The sequence below is a fragment of the Heterocephalus glaber genome, unplaced genomic scaffold (genome assembly GCF_053883595.1).
Source record: "Heterocephalus glaber isolate CG9 unplaced genomic scaffold, H.glaber_assembly_v1.0 deba00000768, whole genome shotgun sequence".
NCBI lineage: Eukaryota > Metazoa > Chordata > Mammalia > Rodentia > Bathyergidae > Heterocephalus > Heterocephalus glaber.
This window is the reverse complement of record NW_028258162.1, coordinates 2,851,512-2,874,408: the sequence shown is the minus strand read 5'-3', so window position 1 is coordinate 2,874,408 and position 22,897 is coordinate 2,851,512. Positions and strand designations below refer to the sequence as shown.

Sequence of the window (22,897 nt, the reverse complement as noted above, 5' to 3'; positions counted from 1 at the left end):
ATTCTGTGTTTTATACCTTTATGTATTTGAAATATATTGACACTTAGCAGAGTTTTATTCAAAAGACTTATTGAATTACTAAATGAAGTGCAAATTGCATTTCTCAAACATTTTGAAAGAGAAATAATGAAAATGGGAACCAAAAAAATAGCACATTAAGTGCCTGTCACTGTGGTGTTTGTGTTTCTTGGGCTCCTGAAGGGATAATTGCTTTTCAAAGAACTTCAGAAAGTGGTATTGTTCCCTGTTTGGTACTGAATACCGGGGTTGAGAGTCAAATAAATGATTTTCTTCAGTTATTTATCTAAATGAATATTAAATAAACAGACCTTCTAGGTTATTTCTGTATGAGTGACTGTGCCAGGGTATGGGTGTGGAAGAAAATCATCTTTATCATTCCCTTTTGAACTTGTGCTTATTTGCTTTACCAAAGTATAGTTTTTAAAAATTCATTTTATAAGCAATACATGTGTATATGTGTGTGTATAGTCATATATATATATATATATATATATCTCCACATATATATATATACATGTATATTTTAAATGTCTCATCACTATAATCTGAGTTGCTTTAGTCACCTTTCTGTTCATGTACTTAGGTAATAGTTATGCCTTAACTATCACAGCTAACTCACTGACTTCAAATATAACTTAAAAACTAACGCTGTGGGTTTCATTGTAGATCACCATCCAGAAGCCAGAGTTGTTGGATAGAGGAAATCCTGTGTGAACTTTTGAATTGATTTAGAATTTTTGTAGATACATTTTTTTCTCTCTTGAAATTTTTTGCTCTTTGAAATCTGTCTTTTCCTCTCTGGAAATTTGAATCCCGCAGATTCTAGGAATATATCATTCCTCACATCACGTATAAGCAGTATAATAGTTTAGTTACTTTTCGGTCCATAAATCTGTTTTCTTAGCTACCAAATGAAAATGGTTGCACCTATTTCTTAGATTCATTATAAAGATCAGATGAATAATGTTGTGGAAAACAGTTTTCCAGTGCCACTTTATAATGTGAGTAGGTCCTTTTCAATATGCAGTCTCATCTTTCTGAGTGAATTGTTGCTTGTACTGATGTGTTGACTCTTGAGTTACATTCTTTTCTTCTTTCATTATGCCTTTTCCTTCACTGAAGAAACATAAGTTTCTTTTTCCTCAGAAGTAATAACCTTTGAAACTTTTGGTAGTGTTTCTTTCTGATTGTTTAGATAAGGAAGTTATAGGGATTATTTACACACTCACATTTTCCCACCACTGAATGTTAGCCTTATAGCAAACCAACTTTTAACTAGAATCTTTGCTATGTGTAGCACATTCACTTACACCATTGAAAGCAACAACTTGTAATCATTCCTAAGCACCAAATCTAACAAAAGATGAGTTTAGGAACAGTAACAATTTAATATGAAAATAAAATTGATATAAAAAGTATACTACAAGGGCCGGGGATTTAGCTCAGTGGTGCAGTGGTGCCACCACCTGCCTCACAAGCGCAGGGTCCCGAGTTCAATGCCCAGTACCAAAAAAAAAATAGTATACTACAAGATTGAAAGAAATGCTGTAAATAAATTGAACATAAATTGGAGCAATATCTTGAAGACTTGAGGAGGGAAGGTCACATTGGTAAGTGGAAGCTAGAAGAAGAGAAAGTGTTACATCTGTGAATGTAGGTAGGAGATAGCAAGTTATATCCCAGAAAAGCCAATAAAGGTTTTAGCCTGAGTAGGAAGACAGTACAAGAAAAAGAATTCGATAGAATTTATTAAAGTGAAGTGTTCTTGAGGCAAGAGGTTATTGGAATAAGGAATGTAATGATAATAAAGGTTTTGATTTCTCTTTTAACAAACTACATTTCAGGAAATAAGTTGAGCAATTTTGTGTAGCATACTCTTAAAGATGTATTTAAGGCAAAAATTTTGTTTTCTGTCATTTCTAACGTTTTAAAACTTATTAGTGCATGTTTGCAGTACATAATTGCATCCATTGTGAGAAGTTGATAAATATACATAATGTGTATTAATTCTTTTTTTCCTCTGCTTCCCCTTCCCTCTCTCCCCCTTGCTCGGTTAGTTCCCTTCCCCTTTGCGGAACTTCTATCTCCTGGCTTCCTATTTACCCATCTTTTATTTTGCTGTTTAATTTATTCATGTTTTGGGTTTTCCATATAGAAGAAACCACAATCTTTAAACTTCTGTGCCTGATTTATTTCACTTCACATTATGATCTCAAGGTGCATCCATTTTCCTACAGATGACTGAAATTTATCCTTCTTTATGACAGAGTACTACTCCATTGTATATATAAATATCACATTTTCTTTATCCATTCATCTGTTGATGGACCTACAGGCCACTTCAAGATTTAGCTATTATGAATTGTGCTGCTGTAAACATGGGTATGCATGTATCACTGCAATATAATGTCCTTAACTGTTTCAAAAAGAAACCTAGAAGTGGAATAGCTGGGTCAAATGGAATTTCTAGTTTTAGTTTTTTGAGGAATGTCCATATTGATTTCTGTAGTGGTTGTACTAGTTTACATTCCCACCAACAATGTAGAAGTGTTCCTTTTTCCCCATTTCCTCACCTGTATTTGTTGTTTTTTAAATTCTGGATGATGGCCATTCTGGGATAAGATGAGATCTCAGTGTTGCTTAATGGCCAGAGATGTTGAACATGTTTTCATGTATTTATTGGCCATTTGTACTTAGTCGTCTGAGAAATACCTATTCATTTTAGTTGCCCAGTCTTTGAGTGTTCCTGATATGTCAAACTTCCTTTTAGAAGCTTTTACACACCTCACATTCCAATGTAGCGAACCACCTCACAGTCCTGCACATACACATAAATGCCTGCTCGGTTGCAGTACTTCTGTGGGGACATATTTCTACCCATACTGATAGCGAAGTGCCTTCAGAGCAGGAGTATTTGCAAAAAGAGGAGATCTGAACTTTAAAACATTTGCTGAAAGTCTGGATGAAAAAAATTCATCAATAATACAAAGATACCAAAACTTAAGAGTTTTTAAATTAGGAGATATTTACCATAGGTAGGTTTATATATTTGGTTTTTGCAAATTACTTGAATCATTCATGAGGTAGCAGGCTTGTACTATTCATTTATTTTTACCAATTAACCAAAGAAAATTAGAATTCTTATATTGCCAGTACTAAATCACAAATTTTAAACTGAGTTTTTCCAAATTGAGGCATGACAGATGCAATATGGAAATTTGCTGTGTTTCTACTACAGAAAGAAATTATTCATTGAGTAAAATGATTTTCATCTACAAAGTTGTATATGTCTCAGTTTAGCAGGACTATAAACTGAATTGTTAAGCAGAATTTGTTCAGCTACCTCACAATAGATATCTTTTCTGTATATGATTTACCATGAAGATATATTTTACTTTCTCATTTGACTGTCACTGCTAATAGTTTAGCTATTTATAGTCGACTGTAGGAAGCAGATGGATTAGAAGCCAAAATAATTTTTCATTTTTACTCTTTTCAGTCATTTACAGACTAATCTGCTCATCACTAATGTGATTTTTTCCCAAACATAGCATGCTTTTGTTTCAAGGTAAGAGCAAATCAAGTCTTCTCAGAACAGGTAATACACTAACAATCCTGAGAAGCTTCTGAGTGTTTCTAGTGTCCCTTCAGCAGAGGCTGGTATGGGGACTGTTGTCCTTTTTCACACTTCCTCTAGAGGTCAAGTTCTGGTACCCACAAGCCTTTGTGTCTTTATCTCATTCCTCCTGCCACCTCAGCTCCCACCACTGGCTGCTCCTCGTGGTTCTGACTTTGGGTGTTCACACATGCCTTAGGCATGTTATAAAAGAAATTATTGGACTTGTTCCAGCAGGCTAACCACCATATACAGCATTGATTCTTCTAGGAGACTACATCGTTCACATTCTAAACAAGTGCCTCAGTATTGATCTGTTGGGACATACGCCTAGTTTACAAGGAGGACCTGCATAAAAATAATAGCAGTGACTGATATTTGCATGGAACATTACTGTTTATAAAGTGTTTTTCCTCCATCAACTCATTAAACCTCACCGTAAATCTGGGAGATAGGAATTATCGTCGTTGTTTTGCCCTTAGGAAATGAGATAATTGGACCATATGTGGTTGTGAGAACCCAGAGTAGGATTCTGGTGTTCTGTAGGAGATCAAGTGCCCCTCTTTCCCCTCCACTACCAATGTCTTTCGTAAAGGCTCAAGGCATAAAGCAGCACCTTTTAATCTTTCTAAATTTGACGTTACTTTGAACTGTCATTCCTAATTTAATGGAATAAAGATTTGATATTGACTCATTTACTTGAGTAATTACAGTAATCTCCATTTCAGATTTTTTAGGATCTTAGGAGCTAGTTTAAGTATGTCAAGTATACTTATAAAGTCAAAAATACACTTTTGAAGTGTTAATTTCTCATTTGGAATACCACCAAAATTTTAATTTCAGCAGGACCTTGATATATCACTCTAATTACTTGGTTTGGTTTAATGAGTAATCTCAACCCAAGAAATGAAAATAAACACTAATATGTGTGCTCAGAGCCTAAAAAAAGAATCAGATATCCAGTTAATGCAAAGTGTTTCAGTTTTGAGAAAGTTCTTTCTTTCTCATTCTCCCTTGCATTCTTCTTTTCCTTGTTTCTTTCTTTTATCTTTCTGTCAGGGAAAGTTTTCTAATACTTGCTTTGTACTAAAGTATATATAAGAATTTTTGTAAAATAACAGGAAGAATAAGGATGTAAATAAATTAGTCAATATTAAAGACATTGTACTGCAGAATTTTGTAGTGCCTCCTCAAGAACATTGAATATCAAGTAGATACACATGGTAGCCCATAAAAAAGCACCTTATCGAAGTAATTGTTCTTGAGTGCTGGTGGACAAAAAAAGATTGCATTTCTTTTAAAGATTATGGACGCTTAGCTGTGGCTTTGACTAAGCAAAATAAGTTATGTTTTTCCACCTTTCAGACTCATCAAAGCTAAGCTCACAAAGCTTGAGTGTTTTCAAAAGTACCTTCAAACAAGTTCTTTATTCTCTATATCTCAAATTACTCGTAACTTCACGAATTGGAATTACTACTCTAACTCTTCCCTTAAAAGTTGTACATTTTAAATTGTCCTAAGTGATTCATAGCATTTTAGTCAAGGCAAATCTGGCTCCAAATGGATAAACGTGTCTACAATGTTTAAAACTAGGAAAGATCTGAGTATACTACAACTTCTCCATTTCCTTTGTGATGGAGAGAGGGTACAATTGCATGTCCTGAACTAGCAACTGCACACTTTATTCTGTAGTTTAGTTACAGGACCAGGGCTTCTACACATCTTGTTTGCCATGGCAAGATTTTTTTTAAAAACATATAATCCCTGAAAAGACCTTGTGAGTTAAATGCTGAGTTGAAGCAGAAACAGTCTTTAGGAATGGGTAAATGGGTATGGGAACTCGGGCACTGTACATTTAAGGTAATGAACAACTTGTTTAAAACTACTATCATTTCTAACTACCTTACAAGGTATTTTGTGTGTCATGTGCCATTGTGTCATCAGAGTTTGGGCCACTTGCCAAAGCTGTTTCCTCATCAAGCCACAAAAGAAAAAAGGGAATACTTTCCATAAAATAATTTCCATAAAAAGTCACTGTCAACATTTGATTCTACTCTGTATTTCAATTTTGAATTTTTCTCTTTAACTCTATAGCTTTTATTTAAATCACCAAGGCTGTTGTATCTTTTCTTGTTCTTATGTTGTCAGTTATCTAAATAACAATGGATCACTACCTGCCTTGGACAGCTAAATAACACTGTAACAAAACAAAATTTGTCAAAAACAATTGTTTTCACTGGATTTCATAATGGGAATTTAAATATTTACTTTGTTGAAAGATATGCCCAATTACTAAGTTATTATAATTTTAAGTAAAAAGCACAGATTTGTTTTCTTGGAATACCGGGATTTGAACTCAGTACCTTGTACATTCCAGGCATGTGCTCTACCACTGAGCTACATCCCCTGCACATATTTGTAAGGTGTTTAAAGAAGTGATTTGACTTTAAAGTTTCATTGGAGTTCTCAGGTAGAAGTTATATAATTGATTTTTTAAGATGAAATTTCCCTTGAAAATAATGACAGTACCTAATAATAATGTGCATTGAACCAATAATATACATTCCTTAACTCTTTGTATTCTCTTTATGTGATTTTTTTTCCTAAAATCTGATCAGCAACAATAGCATTTCTTGAAATAAATTTTTGTTTCAGTTTTTCTGCTTTTCTTTTTTTTTTTCCTCAGACAATGGATTCATACCTGATTCACTTCTGGAAGATGTAATGAAAGCTTTGGACCTTGTTTCAGATCCTGAATAGTAAGCTAAAGAGACGGATTCCATTAAATCTAGGACATTAGCTACATTTATGTACCTTTTAAAAAATATTCACAAAATAATAGCAATTTATGTAAAGCGAAGATTTAGAAGTGCTAAAAATGTCTTTTTCTATAAATTTTAAATATAATTTTTCTCTCTGGAAAGACTTTTCCATTTTTTAATATTTTATGTATTTCTTTTGCAGCTTCAGTAAAAATAACGATAGTTCTGGGTAATGTAAATACAGCATTGCTGGTCGTGCTGCTTGAGTAACCAGCGGGCCTCTGACTTTCCATCTTAAAGATGACTAAAGACACCGAGCATTTCCAGATGATTGGATTAACTGCTCTGAGCTCGGGGTCACTGCAGTATATCAAGAATGTAGCTAATTAGTATTATCTTACTGTCTTGGCCTTGTCTTCATTCTCCACTGTAATGTTTTATACCCTGTCAAGTTTATAACTTCTTCCATCAATTTAGGATTTCTTTTTTTTTTTTTTTCTGTTTTGGTAGTACTAGAGATTGAAGCCTGGGTCTTCACACTGAGCTACATCCCAGTCCTTTTTGTTTGAGACAGGGTCTTGCTAAGTTGCCCAGATGGACTTGACTTTAGTCTTCCTGCCTCAGGCTGCCAGTGTGATGGGATTACAGGTGTACACCACTGCAGCTAGACAATTTAGTATATTCATTACCCATCAGATATTACCTTGTTAGAGAGGGTACAGGAATTGATTGAAAATAAAAATAAAGAGTCTATACTAACTTAGGATCTGTACTAACATCCATTTTTTTCTGCACAATTTGTATGTTTTGCAAGTTTTTTCTGACAGCAAACAAACTTTAGCTTATAAACAGTGAGTTCAGCAAAAGCACCATGAAACACGAGTTTTTAGAATTTGGTCCTGTTTGGTTTTTAAACAAGTTCAGGTATGTGTTTTTGGATTCTCGGTAGTTGGACATAAATGTCATTTTCAGCTGAAAAAGAAAAAAGAAACAACTGGATGAGCCCAATAAATGGTGAAATAGTAATTACTAATTTCTTCTAATCAGATTTGCAAGTAGAGCCCATCTCGTTTGCTGTTATCCACAAGAGAATCAAATTCATAATTTCGGTGATTCTTTGATTCTTTTGGTGATTCTTAAGATGTGGATAATGACAAAGAAAAAGGGGGTTTTTTTTCTTTTCTTTTTTAATTTTTTGCTAGGGGGTTTGATGTTTTTCAAATTTTTATCTAGATAGCTCATTGTCCTTGTTTTGTCAGAATACATAAGATTCTTGAAGCATAGTACAATTGACTCATTCATATCATATTTTGAGAAGTAGCTGAAAGAGTGCACTGAGTTATTTACTCATACTTTGGCCTACTACCTTTTCTAATGTGATAGCCTATAAACCAGCTCATTTGAAAGATTAAATAAGCTAAATAGAGTAAATATAATGTGACTTTGCCTTCATTTGCTCTGTATAATCCCTGGGCCGGGCCTAGAGCACACCCAAAGTTCTGTGTCTCCTCCTTTGCATACCATGCTAACCAAGAGCAGCAGGTCCTGGTTGTAGGACTGATGTGCTCCCACTGCAGCATCTCACAGTGCTGACACTGTGTCACGTGGCAGGACGAAGCTGCCTTGCGGGGCAGTAGCAGGAGGCAAATGCAACCTTCTGAAAGCTTCAAACAAAGCTTACATTACAAGGAAGCCTTAGCCTCCTTTAATGAAAGGAATACCTGGTGGCGACCCGACTGAATACAGGCCAAGAAAAGGACAAGGAACCCCCCCCCCCCAAACTCTAAGAACGTTCTCCAGACAGAGACCTTCCTGGCAGGTGGTACTGTGACCCAACTGTGCCTGGCTCTGCCACCTGCCTGCTCCTCCCACCCCCTCTTGAGACCCTGAGCCATGGAAGGAGTCTAGACTGGCCTTTGACTGGAATTGAAGTGAAGGGAGGAAGTTGGTTAACCAAGACCTCCTGACCCCTCCGAGTCAGTGCTTTGTTTGCTGCATAATAAGCTAAATTTCACTGGGCATTTCTAGTTGGAAATAACATGGAGAACCGCCCCCCCTGCCATTTGTAAAACCCTTTCAACCACAGTCTGTTTTACTCAGCCCCCTTTCTAGATGGCCTTAACAACACTGCTCACAGCTTGACGCCCTTCCGCGGACAGGCTGTCCAGAGCTCTGGCTGCGTCAGGCTGAGCAGGCAGGTGGAGCTCCTGCCACTGGTGCAGACCACCAGACTACAGCTCTAGGAGAACTGTCTTGCTCGTTAGCCTTCCTGTTAGGCTGCCCATGAATTGTAAGCCTCCGTCCCATTTAGTTCTTGAAGTAAGCTTTTTAAGATATTGTCCGATTCACCACTCACTGCCTGCTGACATGTTTCTTTTTCTCCTTGGACTTTAAAATAAACTTTTCAAGTTAAATGTTTCATTTGGTTGGTCAGTTCTGGCATACCTATGATGACGCTAAGGGGATTTGCCTTTGGAAGGTTACAAGCCTGGGTTTATAAGCTGTGGTTTTTAAATTACTTTACCTAATAAGGAGCAATATTCCAAAGTCATCATCATAATTTTAATTTTAAATAGTAACAGATTACACTAGTTTAAAAATAACCAAGTTTTGGCAAATTTAATGTCATTCCTATGTATTTGTCATTAAGTTTCTAAAAAGAACAACTCTTAGGGATTTTGGCAGCAAATGTGTTATACTACCAGTAATTTAATCATGAAAGAGAAAGAAAAGCTTCTTTTTTTCTCTTTGGTATCTACTGTTTTTCTTTTTTTCTTCCCGTAGTATAAACCTCATGAAGAATAAATTAGATCCAGAAGGATTAGGAATCATATTATTGGGTCCATTTCTTCAAGAATTTTTTCCTGATCAGGTAACAGAATTAATATGTATTGCTTGTTCGTTGAGATGTTCAACTGCCTTTACGATGTCCTAACATGCAAATATGAGTTTGAAAAGCCACTGTTACCTAACTCCCTTCCATGCAGAGAGGCCAGAAGGGTGAGTGTGCCAGCACGGGGACACAGGGGTGCAGAGGGACAGCAGGGAATGGTCATAGGCCAACACTTGCAAATGGTACTATTTTTCTAAAACAAGAATAAAATTCAGAGGTATGTGGAATAAAAAGATTCTCCACTACCTCTCACCCCACACTCATTCTCCCAGGCAGCTCTTGTTATATTTTTTTAGAACTTTTTAAATACAGAAAAAAAAGGTAAAGATAGTCGGGTAAAGTAGTAGGTAGTGGAACTCCTACTAGTGAACCTAATTTCCAGCAGAATTTCACCTGAGTAGAAGAAAACCTTTTTGTTTGAGTAGAACTCTGCTACTGGGACATGTTTTCTATATGCCTTTGATAGCTCAGTTATTAAGAAGCTATACTTGTCTCAGATCCCTTGAGCTATATCTGTTACTGCCAAGCCATGTCTATCCTACCCTTCCCTTTTCTTCATTTCTTACCTAAATGAAGTACATTACCATTGAGCTGAATTGTTTAGGTACTTATATTGTAGTCATTTCATCAGATAAAAGTATAGTGTAAGTTCATTGTTCCAATAAAAATGCCTACTTCCAATAGAAATGTTCCAATAGAAATGTTCTACTTCTTTTTTAAAAGAAATATACTGATAAGTAGAAAAATGGTAAAAAACGACAGCAAGGAAAACATCAAGATATAGTTATTGAATTTCATGATGTAATTATTAATGTAGTGTCTCAGATTTAAATTACCTTTGGCAGAATACACAGTATTATTGGTGTTCAATCTTTATAATTAAAAAGGAACCCATAGTTTCTAAGCTTGTATCTAATTGTTATGGTCTTTGTGAATAAAGATAAAATTCAGAAAGTACCTGGTTATCACAGTATAGGCAGTTGGACTTTTTCAAACTTTGGTAGATGCTTCATAAAAATAGATTCATTTCGGGGCTGGGGATTTCGCTCAGTGGTTCTGGTGCCTGCCCCCCAAGCACAAGGTCCTGAGTTCGATCCCTGGTACCAAATAAATAAATAAATAAATAAATAAATAATTTTTAAAAGATTCATTTTATTTTCTTACATTGTTATTATTTTTTTTTATTAAATTCTTTTATTGGTACATTGTAGGTATACAACACAATTACATTTCTCATTGGGAATTATACCTTTACATGATGCATCTTGGTTCTTATTTTTTCCCCATTCCTAGCCCTCCCTTCACACCCTCCACCCTTCCCTATTTACAAAGACTTTATTTCCATTTTTTCCATTTCTCATCATTTTTTCCTCTCCCTTTTTTCCTTTCCCCTGCCCCTCCCCCTACCCCTACCCCTTTGGACCTTTTATTCCTATTTTACATCATCGATTATTCAGTCTAATCATTGGTATATTTTAGGTATACAATATAATGACATTCATCATTGGAAATTTGCACCTTGACATAGTCTCTCTTGGTTCTTATTTTTCACCCTTGGCCAGCCCTCCCTTCAACCCCTCCATTCCTCCCTATTTACAAAGATTTTGTTCCAATTTTTCCATTTTCTCATATTAATCCCATTCCCTTCTATCCTTTCCCCTAGCCCTCCCACTTCCTTCCCCTTTGCCCCTTTTCTTCCTATTTCACATTACCTATTATACATTTAGTCCTTATTTACACTTTCAGTTTCTCACACCAGAGAAACTATTTGGTATTTACACATGTGTGTCCTATTTATTTCACTTAAGAGTATTCCCTCAATGTGCATCCACTTAGCTATAAATGTCTCTAATTTCTCATTTTTTATGGCTGAGTAGTACTCCATTTTATTAAAAAACCACATTTTCTTTATCCAGTCTCCAGTTGATGGGCATTTGGGCTGTTTCCAAGTCTTAGCTATTACAAACTGTGCTGCTATGAACATGGGTGCACATATATCACTGTGGTATGATTCTTTTAATTCTTACAATGTTATTTTTTGACATTGGACTATGATTGCTCCTTGTTCACATTTCAGCCACTAGAGTTTTAAAAACAATTTTTTAAGTTCTTGGAATCTAATGTCTTTAGATATCCTGATAAATATTTTTAAAATTATAGCTTTTAAAGCAATAATATTAATTTTACCTTATATTTCTAGGCTGCTATCAGAACATTTGATAGAAATAGTTATTTGTTTTAAGTATAATGAAATAAAGTAATTTTCCTGTTTTTAATTTAATTTTGGCAAGATTTTGAAAAGTACTTAGGAAATGTAGTATGAGATCATTACCAGTTCTTTTGGAAGTGTATCTCTTATTTTTAGTTATGTGATGCTGCTTATATCTATTTTAACAGCTTGTTAGTCCAAGGAAGTACTATTTTAAACCTAGTATTCTCAAGTAACAAAGAGGGTCCCGGCCCCTCCATTTTGCAGGGAGCAGATTTCCTGTTTGTAGTTGTCCTGCTTAGCCTCTGGCTTCATCTCTTCCTGTCTGCTTCTTCGAGCTCATTCTGAACTTGGCTTGTTCTTTGCCCCTGTATAGTTCATGCTCGCTCCTCACCCAGAGCATTCCCATTCCTCTTCGTTTCCTTTACAGCGATGTGTGGTTTCCAAGAGCTTATTAGAAATACAAATTCTCAAGCTTCTCCGCAGACCTACTGAATCAGGCAGGTTTGGAAGTAGTAGCAGCAGCCTGTCTTCAGAGCACTGCAGCAGATCCCGGCAGGAATCCCAGTTTGAGGACAGCTGCTCTGGGGAGGATCTGTCCCATCTCAATCTGTGCACATCCTGTGAGCCGTCAGATGCCCTCCGCAATGCCCATCTTTTCTAACATAGCCCACACCACTGATGGCCTCTGTTTCTGTAATCATAAACACATAGTAGCTCTGTCACTCATTTCAGCCATCATTCATAGACTGCTTTGTACCTAACACATCAGTATAGTGGTAACTCAGTAAACACTTAACCAACCCGGAATAAATTTGCAAAACTAGTCAGAAGCACAGCTAGTAACATACTTCACTTCAGTAGACTTTACAGATGCAACAGTTAGATGCAGTAAAAAAGCACTTCTGTGTTATGAGGTAGGCTCAGGTGCTGGGCTTGGGGGTAGTGAGAATATTCACAAGCTTTTTGAGGCATTTTGTGTATAATGAGACCTGCAGAAGTAGCTACCATTTATTAAGCACATACTATACACCAGCACTGTGTGCTTTATAAACTAAGTGCTATTATTTGCCTCATTTTGACAGTGAGAAAAGGAAGACTAGAGAACTTCAGAAAGTTGCTTAAGATCAGAGTTAACTCTTAAGTGGCTGATCCAGGTGTCCAGCATAGGCCTGTCTAACCCAAGTCTCACCTCTTTCCCTCTGTGTTACAGTGCCTTTTGTTGGTGTTTCTGTATTTCATGCCAATTGTTAGTTACTGAAGCTAGAGAAAATTGTATTCAATTATAGTAAAAATTTACTAAGTTAAAATAATTCCAAAAAACAAGAGTCAAATTACTCATCCAAGTAGCAAATTGAATTGACTCATGTTTATGTCTAAGGAAATGATCATCAAATAAATTATGAATTTTTCTGTTTTGTGTATTTTGAGTAGGATACAAAAATATAAGAGCACTTAGATTTTAGTTGGGAATACAAAGCATGAGAAGTAAAAACATTAAAAATGTAAACAATCTGCCAAAATAGCGATAGAAGAGTTGATACAAAGTAGTATATTATTTATTCCCAAATTAATTACTCAGACAGCTTTTCTTTATAAAGCTTCCAAATTAGTCAAGAACCTAACTGGTCTGTTCAGGAAAACTGTACATAAAAAGTAAGATTTGAACCAGGTCTTGAGAAAGGAGGAAGGACAGGAGGAATTTTAGAAAGGAGTAAAAAGATGAATATGCAAAAGGCCTTTTTTGCAGGAAAATGAGTCATATGCTTGTCCAAAACAGGATTCAGAAAGTTGAGAAGTTGAAGCTAAGACTGAAAAGGTAGTTTAAGTCCTGCAGTATTTTAGGATTCTTGATTGCAAATTGCAGGAACCCAGCCTGAATTGGCTTGAATGGGGGAGGATGCACAGATGGGCAGGGGTAGCTCAAAGGAATGGAAGAAGCCAGCCCTGCCCAGTGGCTCCTGGCGCCTAGGAGACTGGAGCAGAGCCTCGGACCCTGCCCGAGCCTCTCTCCCCATCTCCCTCTCTGAAGCAGCTGCGCTTCCTTCACCATCTTTCTTTAGGAGCTAAAGCCACAGGGGCTCTCTTCCCTCAGTTGCAGTTTGCAGAAGACACGGGATGTGGGCCCTAATGGAGATCACTGGGAGACAGGCACCTTCAGGGGGCCAGACCCTCCATGGCCCTGCACTCTGGGGGCGTTGAACTTGGTCTTTATCTAGGTGAAAATCAGGGTTAAGACAGTAAATAAGCATAATGTAATTGGTTTTTCTGCCAATTTAGTGGGATAGTGATTTTTAGGATATCCTTTCTTTATTGAAAATCATTAAAGTCTCTTTATTATAATTGTTTTCATTTCTCATAGTGCTCTTTACACTAATTAAAAGTTAACAATATTCAAATGATATTTTTGGAGCACAAACCCCGAATTCAGTATTGTGTGATAAATTGGAAGTTATTGTGCATATATGTTTGTAATCTAAGTAAAAGTGATATTACTGTTCTTCATATTTATTGAGAGGAACAATTTATTGACAGAGAAAAAGCACAGATATATTGTAGGAAATACTGTGTTTTAGAAGCTTGTCCTTTAAAAAAATTAAAGTAATACATGCACACAGTTAAAAACAAGTGCAGAAGAGCTCATAATGACAGTCAGCAGGTCCCTGCTTTCCAGCCTCATCTGCAGAAGCAGCTATTTCTGCTTTTGGGTTTTCTGGTGGTTAATTCCATCTAAGTCTCTTGCTTTACCAAATGCTTCCCTAATGAAAGGATGAGGATTTAAGAAACTTGCATTTTACATTCATTGCTCATTAGAAATTGCCTGATATAAAGATAAAATTTTAATTTTAATAGTACTTTATTTATAATAGGGCTCCAGTGGTCCAGAATCTTTTACTGTCTACCACTACAATGGACTGAAGCAATCAAATTATAATGAAAAGGTATGATAATTCACATAGTAACTTGTCTTCAACTGGATTGATGAAATAAATACATGAGTATCTAACAGTGACCCATTCTCATACAGTTGCTACCCAAGACTATTCCAAGCCTCTCTTTGCTATCACAACTTTTTCTTTTTTGGTTCCAGGGATCAAACTCAGGACCTTGCACTTGCAAGGCAAGCACGGTGCCACTGAGCTAAATCCCCGACCCCACAACATATTTTTGAATTGGTTATGTTTCATTTTGAGCACTAGAGGATACTCTACATTGAAGGTTTTCATTGGACTTTGGGCCAGTAAATTCACTGTGACAAAATAATTGCATCTACATTCACGTTGTTACTCTTGGCCATGCATGTGTCTATAAATCAACATTTATGGTTAGTCCAATGGAAGCTGATACTGATATACTTAGGTACAGAAAAGGTAATGGAGATGTCTGATTGAGAATAATATTTTAAAGAATTAGAGTAAGAGTAGTGAGGATTTATTGAGGATTTACTTGGAATTGTGTTTGTTTTGTCCTAATAGCACACGATACTATGAAGTAAATATCCCTGTATATCCCCATTTTACAGAGGAAGGAAGCAGCCCGGAAGCAGCAAAGCTGGGATTGAAACAAGAAGCCTGGCTCAGAGCCTGTATTTTTACCCAGCTGTTATTTTCCCTTGTACATCAAAGACACCTAAGTGACTCATTTCCAAATGTACCTGCCTCATTTAAAGCAGAAGCTTTGTCTCACCTTGTCACTGTTTCTGGGTGAAATACCAGCCTTGTGTATATATGCGATGTGCTTGTTTGCATCTATTCAAGTAACAATGTTCATATAGCTAATATTAGAAGGAATGATACCTAATATTTTTTAAAATTTGATTTATACTGCTGGTTTCATAAGTATCTAAATTGAAGGATGCTTGCAGAAAATAGATTATAATTTAAATTAAACATATACTTTTCATTAAACCAAATTGAAAAGACTAAAATTTCCTTTGATTTTTTTCATAGCAAAATATAAATGAGAAGTACTATTATATCCAAAATCTTTTCACAAAAATGTAATTTATTGATAAATATAGCAGAGAATAAAAATTGTCAACAAGAAAATTTGGATGCTATTAATGTGTATTAATGAGAGCTTTATGTAGACTATGAAGTTTCACATAGCTTTGTAATAGGTACTTTATAGTCACTAACTCGTTATTCACTGACACAATCTCTGCAAGGTAGCCAGTCAAATATTACCCATATTTTACAGATGAGGCATCTGAGACAGGGAGATTAAGTGACTTGCCCAGGGTCGCACAGCAAGTCCTTGGCAGAGCAGGGATTGGAACTGAGTTCCTGACTGCCAATCCTGTCCTTGGTCTGCTTGGCCACACTGCCTGTCTCTAGTAAGTTTTCAAATCATGCCTGTGACAAGCATCTGCCATACTAACCAAAAGATCAGAAATCAAGAGACAGGAGTACAGAGTAACAATAAAGCAAAGCATGTATGTCATTAAGTTGCAGAAACAATGTTATGAAGTTACTCGGGAGCCAGAAATGTGATAAGTGCACAGTAGGGTACTATTTAAGACACCTACGGACACAGATGGATGAGGACCACTGAGCCTGCCCCGAGAGGAGGTCACCATGCTGTGCCCAGCCACTTCTGTCTCACACTGGGCACAGTGGAAGGTTTTTTCAAAAAAAGTAGGCCCTATCTTATTTGTCCAGTGTGAAAACTTGAGTTCTATGCCTTGCAGAAAACATTTCAGGAAAAGGCACTTTGGGTTTGGGGAATTGAAAAGTGAGAGTTGTAGTTTGAATAGTAAATTTATTTCATCAACACTAGCCAAAATAAAGATGCAAAAAAAATGAATTTTACATTCAACAATGTCTTTAGACCTTCTTAAAGATGAGATTTATGAAACCAAATCATCTGACATAGTAATACACTCTACTTCTACCATCTTTGTTTTAAGGAAACCCTTATTTAAGGCTGGTAGAGTTATTTCTTTCGCCTACTTGGTCAAGTAGTTTATGGCTTCTGCATTGGAAGAACATAATCAAAATCACGTGTCAGCCATTGAATGTGAAAAAGTAATTATGCATTGTAAGGAGATAAACTCTGTCTGTTCCTTTTAAATTATAGTTAGTTTCTCTTGGTACTAAAAGAAACGAATGACAGAGTACTTCCATGTATATAGTGAACCCTTGTTAAGGAGTTAGGGTTTGGTTTGGTTTGGTATATTATGTCTTAAGTACTTTATTTTCTCTTAAAGAAATCAGAATAAATTTTTTCTGGTGTCTGCCAGTTTACATGTTATGTCATCATTGCCCCAACTTAGCTAATGTTGATTAATTTGATCCTTCACCCTCTTGTTTTTTGCTTCTGTCTTGACATCCCTTTTTTTTCTTTCATAATTTTTCATGCAGTACAAAGTACACTCATGAACTGCATTTCAGAAATACTGAATACAATAATAGCAAATGTCATTGACAAACATGCCAATTGTCTTCAGCTCCAGAAATTCAATCTTTAAATTGAAAGAAGAAAAATAAAACCCTCGTTAGAATGTGTAAAATAATTATTGTATTTCTGTTTTAACTGTGGATTTCCATTTCATGAGATAGCATTCATGTCCAAGTGCCTCAGTGTTAGAGTGCTAGAAACTACATAAATGTGATATGTAAATTTCAGTTTAAAATTTCCTCTAAATAGCATATATCATTTGAAAAGTAATTTTTCTCTTATCTGAAACTATATGTGTTTTGTGACTCACATAGACTTTTTAAAAAATCCTGTTGAACTGTAAAAATCACGTGGTCATCTAGCAATTAAAATTTGTCACCATCTCATTCATGAAATTTCTTTCATGTTAGTAGCAGATATTCTTGCTCATAATTTCTGTCAAAACAAAATTAGAAATGAAGTTCCACTGGCATGCAATAACTCATTTGACAGCCTTTAAAAAGTGTATCTCACATAAGAATTTGCTGGAAATATTGCTTGACCTTGGTGCCTTTGTTCCCCAACAGGTAATGTATGTAGAAGGAACTGCAGTTATTATGGGTTTTGAAGAACCGAGGCTGCAGACAGATGACACTCCTATCAAAGGCTGTCTCCAAACCAAGTGGCCATACATTGAACTGCTCTGGTCCACAGATCGCTCACCTTCCCTGAACTGATTTGCCTAAGTATTTATAAGCTCGTAATAACAGATGTGCAAAGAGAGATTTGTGACTGGCACATGGCTACATTAAGCTAAACGGTGGTCTCCTCATTGATTAACTGTAAATATAACTAAAAACACATTTTTTAGTGTTTAAGATATGTTTAAATTATTTGTTTTAAAGCTTTATGTTAAAGGTTATACTATTTTAGCACGTGATGTGACTTTTACTAGCAAAATTAACCTTTCATCGAAGTCCATCACTTGTAGTCAGATAATTTGGTCATTGACTTATCAAATACTTACTTATAAACACCAAAATACTGTAGCATTTTTATAATAAATATCAGAATCACCATTTTTCAACCTTTACTTTTGGGTTTTATTTCATTTGGGCGTATTTGTTGTTTGAATAATTCTGGCTTATATCAGCTCCATACTGAAGCGCAGAAGAATTAATTTTATTTTTTTTTCTAAATTCTGTTTTTCATTAGAAATATTGATAAATAACAAATTATCAGCCCAGATCCTTTGAAAATTGGCTTGACTCTGGCATGTTTACAAAATGTAGAAACTATATGGAAACTTCCCATTTATTCACAGGTGTGTGGGGGTGTATCTATTTCTTAAATGATAGAAACAAGAATCTGTTTGATAGTCTTGACACTGTTAACTTTCACTGTGTATTGCCAAATACACTTTTCCAAATTTGTTTCAAAGCCCCATAAGCCAGCTTTCTTGTATATTTATAAATGTGATGAATGCATGAGAACATCTGTTATTACATTAGTATACTGCATTATTTATTATGGTCCTAATTGATAGCATAAATAAAAACTTTTTTCTTTAACTCTGTCCTTGCATTTTTACATTAGTTGTTCAAAATAAACACTTTTAAATATTCTGCCTGGGACCCCGAGAATACAGTGTACAAAAAGTTCCTAATGGACTCCAAGGACCTTGACAAAAAAAAACAATGCTTGCCTAAAAGCTTTGCCAACTCCCATAGCCAGAAGCACCAGAGCCTGGTGGCAGCTGGTGGCAGAGAGAAAGATCCAGAAGCCCCGTCGGACTTCCTCTAGAGTGATACTTGCTTTATCCCAATAGGTTTGCTGCCCAGCAATTTAAAATCTGAGTAACCAGAAATACTTTCTTCCCTTCACTTGAGAAGAGACAGTTATTTAATATTCTCATTTACGCTTCATAACTGAACTTTATCTTCACCAATATATTTCCTCTGTGACTCTCTGTTTGAGGTTTTATTTAAGTGGATTTTAGCACAGGAGAAAAGTGCCATGAGATTTATGTCTAACTTTTGATGACATTTTGTTCCAGGAATATACTACTGGCTGTAAATGATACTTTTTGGCCTACCTTGGCTGCTTTCAAATGTCTATAATGTACATTATGCTAGAATTAATTTCTCTAGTACCAGTTGGTACTGGAAACACAACATAGCAGAATTGATGCAAGAAAAAAATTTCCTGTATTTGTTAAAGAAATGTAGTCAATAATTAAGAATCTTCCCTCCAAGAAAACCATCCTACCTAACCTCACTGGCAATGTTTCCAAACACATCAGGGGAAAAAAAATACCAATTCTAAACAAATACTACCAGGAAATAGAGAAAACTTAACTTCACAATTCATTTTATGAATTCAGAATGACCCTAATACAATACTGAAACCTGACAGACAAGAAAGATTATTTCTGGTCCAGGGATGTAGCTCAGTGGTGTCGTGTCTGCCTGGTAACCACAAGGTCCTGAGTTCGATCCCAGGTTCCACAAAAAAAGATAGAAAGATTATTTCCCATGATCATGGACACGAGTTCCTACACAAATATGAAATACATGAATTAATTATACATATTTATGTGTGTTTTCACATTAAAAATATAAAGAAAAATATCTCAACAATGAAGAAAAATAATTTGAAAACTTTTCATGATTTTAAGAAATTTAATAAAAATGGAAACTTTTTAAATGTAATAAAGGCTGTTTACAAACAAAATTCTTAATGGTACAATATTAAGTGCTTTCTCAAATTCAGGAGTAGGACAGATATGAGCTTTCATTTCTGAACAGCATTCTCTCCCAGAGATCCTAGCCAGTGCAGTAAGAAGAACAGTCTGAAGTAATTGGAAAGAAAAAAGTTAAAATGTCACTCATAGGTAACAATTCATAAATAATATACTTGTACAAAAGACTGCATAAACATTTAGAATTCTTAAGTGAATTCAGTCAATTTCTGCATACAGGTCAACGTTTAAAAACAATTTAGCAGACAAAAAAACAGACAAGAATAACTTTTTAAAACTCACTGTCAGTAACATCAAAAACACTAAATACCCAAAAATAAATCCAATGAAAGATTTGCACATTTCTATACTGAAAAATAGAAAGCATTGCTAAAGGATGAGGCAATAGGTAACTGGAGGAATATGCCACCTTTATAGAATTATAGTCAGTTCTTCCCACATTAAAATTTAATTCAGTGTGGGCTGGGGATGTAGCTCAGTGGCGCCACACCTGCCTGGCAAGTGCAAGATCTTGAGTTGGATCCTGGTTCTGCAAAAAAAAAAATTAGTGAAATCCTAATTAAAGTCTCTCATCGAGTTTCTTTTTTAATTTGTGGATTTAATAAACTGATTCTTCAACTTATACATGAAAGGGGTCAAAAGTAGCTAAGATAACCTTGAAGTGGAAAAACAAATTTGGAGAATCCAATGTGTCTTCAATGTATTTTATAAAGCTATAATAATTAAATGCAGCATCGGTACAAGGAAGAACACATAAACCAACAGAACAAAACACAAGTTGAATATCCCTTATCTAAAATGATTGACACCAGAAGTGTTTCAGTTTTGTTTTATTTTTGAATATTTGCATACAATAATGAGATATGTTGGGGATGAAACCCAACTCAACACAAAATCCATTTATGTTTCATATATACTTCATAGACACAGCCAAAGGAAATTTTATACAATTTTTTTCAGTACTAATTTAACCCAGGGCCTTTGCACTGAGCTATAGCCCCAACTCATATGTTTTTTTGTTTGTTTTTCTGTTTATTGGTTTTTTTGCAAGAGGTTCTCACTAAAATGCAGAGTTGCCCAGGCTAGGTTGGAACTTGTGATCCTCCAGCCTCAGCTTCCCAGAGTGCTTGGATTACAGGTGTGCACCACCATGCCTGTGTGTATCAAATATTTTTTTATAATTTTGTGCATGAAAGTTTCATGGTGTGCAGCTTTTCACATGTGGCATCATGGTGGTGTTCAAAACAATTTGGATTTTGGAGCATTTTGGATTTCAGATTTTCGGATTAGAGATGTTCAACCTGTACATTAGAAACAGACTCACAAACACATCTGACTCTCAATAGAGGCTGTACAGCAGTTATCTGACATGCTCAGACCACAGCCCAGGGACTACATGTGAACCCAGACAGCTTGTAATGCAGGTCGCAAGATGGTAAACTGTTAACATTACTGTGATTTTTTTGCTTATGAGAATTTTGCAGTGCTTAGGGGCCCACTATGCAGGTGACGAGGAGCACTGGGTAGGGCAGGGCACCTGTCAGCCACCTCCACCTCCCACGCCTGCCACACACAGTCTGATCAAAACCTTTGTGTGTATCATTAAAAGCTCAAAAAGATTCACCATCACTAAGCTAGTCAATAAGTGGTGTTTATGAGTATTTTTTAAAATAGACCTTAAGCCCTACTTCATTTTATACACAAAAATTGAAATGGTCAGTATACCTAATGTGAAATATAAAACTAAAGCTTTCTAGAAGTGAATGCAGGGCAATATTTTTGTGACTTTGTAGTCAAGAATTTCTTTAAAAAGAAAGAAAATTTAATCAAGAAAGATTGATAAATTGGACCTTATTAAGGACTTCTGTTCATGACAATACTGAGAGTACAAATGCAACACCAGAAAAAGATATCTGCATTAAATATGTGTGTGTATTAAAAGTACTTTCCCCAGAACATATAAAGAACTCTTAGGGGCCAGGGATTTAGCTCAGTGTTTCCGGCGCCTGCCTCGCAAGCGCAAGGACCCGAGTTCAATCCCCGGTAACCCCCGCAAAAGAAACATATAAAGAACTCCTACCAATCAAAGAAAAAGATAACTAAATTTTTTAATGGGCCAGAGGATTGAATCTGCCCTCACACCTGCCCCCGACTTCTCCTTAAATCATGGAGGTCACATGGAATCAAGTGAGCGTCACCCATACCTGCAAAAATCCAACAGCTTTGTATAACATACCGTGACCACAGGACAAGGACTGATGGCACCTCTCACCGCCTGTTCCCAAATATCCAATCTCTGTTACATATCAAAACCACATAACTCAACAACAGCAAAAAAAGGAAAACTACAGACCAATCTCCTTAACGAACATAGATGCAAAAATCCTCAAGATTCTTGCAAACAAAATTTAACAACCTATCAAGTAAAAACCATAAACCATGACCAAGTTGGTTTCTGTCTAGGGATGGTTTTACATGCCGAAATCAAAAAATGTAATAAACCACATAGAATCAAGGATAAAAATTTCATGATCATCCTAATAAATGCAGAAAAAGCCTTTGATAAAATTCAACATCTTTTCATGATAAGAACCCTGATGAAAGTAAGTATAAAAGGACTACCTCAAACTGATGAAACTTTATATGAAATCAAAAAAGACCCAGAATAGCCAAAGCCATCCTGAGCAAAAAGAGCAATGCTAAAAGCAATACTGGATTTCAAGTTATACTACAAAGGCATAGTAACATAAACAACATGGCACTGACACAAAACAGGTCATTGAAATAAAACAGAACAAACCCATGCATCTACATCCATCTGGTGTTTTGTTTGTTTTGTTTTGTTTACAAAGGGGCCAAAATAATATGCAGCAGAAAAGACACCCTCTTTAACAAAGGGCGCAGGGAAAACTGGATATCTACAGGCAGAAGAGTCAACTAGATCTCTATCTCTCACTCTGTATTAAAAGCAAATTAAAATGGATCAAAGACCTCCACATAAAACCAAAAACTACAAAACTGCTAGAAGATAATGTAGGGGAAACACTTGAAGCCATAGGCACAGACAGACTGCCTGGATAGGAGTCCAAAAGCAAGGGAATTCAATTGAGAATCAACAGAGAGTATTACATCAAATTAAAACGCTTTCCTTTGCACAGCAAAGAAAAACTTAGAGTGAAAGTCCAACCTACTGAGTGAGAGAGAATCTTTAGTATGCTTCCAATAGATTAATATCTAGAATAAATATATAAAGAAC

The 22,897-nt window shown here is 35.8% G+C and overlaps 1 protein-coding gene across 7 annotated transcripts in view; it reads left to right on the top strand.

The window, feature by feature from the left end:
- Mindy3 (MINDY lysine 48 deubiquitinase 3) overlaps positions 1 to 18,451 on the top strand; it is an 84,291-nt gene extending 65,840 nt beyond the window's left edge. For 5 of the 7 annotated variants that reach the window (XM_087207088.1, XM_087207089.1, XM_087207087.1 and 2 more), the window contains 4 exons: positions 6,324 to 6,396; positions 9,184 to 9,271; positions 14,372 to 14,443; positions 17,468 to 18,451. In XM_087207088.1, coding sequence (XP_087063214.1) covers positions 6,324 to 6,396; positions 9,184 to 9,271; positions 14,372 to 14,443; positions 17,468 to 17,617 — 383 coding nt within the window. In that variant the 3' untranslated portion in view covers positions 17,618 to 18,451. Of the gene's footprint in view, positions 1 to 6,323; positions 6,397 to 9,183; positions 9,272 to 14,371; positions 14,444 to 15,024; positions 15,838 to 17,467 lie in introns of all 7 variants that reach the window. The other 2 variants (XR_002387798.2, XM_087207085.1) reach the window with 2 other exon arrangements.
- Positions 18,452 to 22,897: the final 4,446 nt, after the last annotated feature.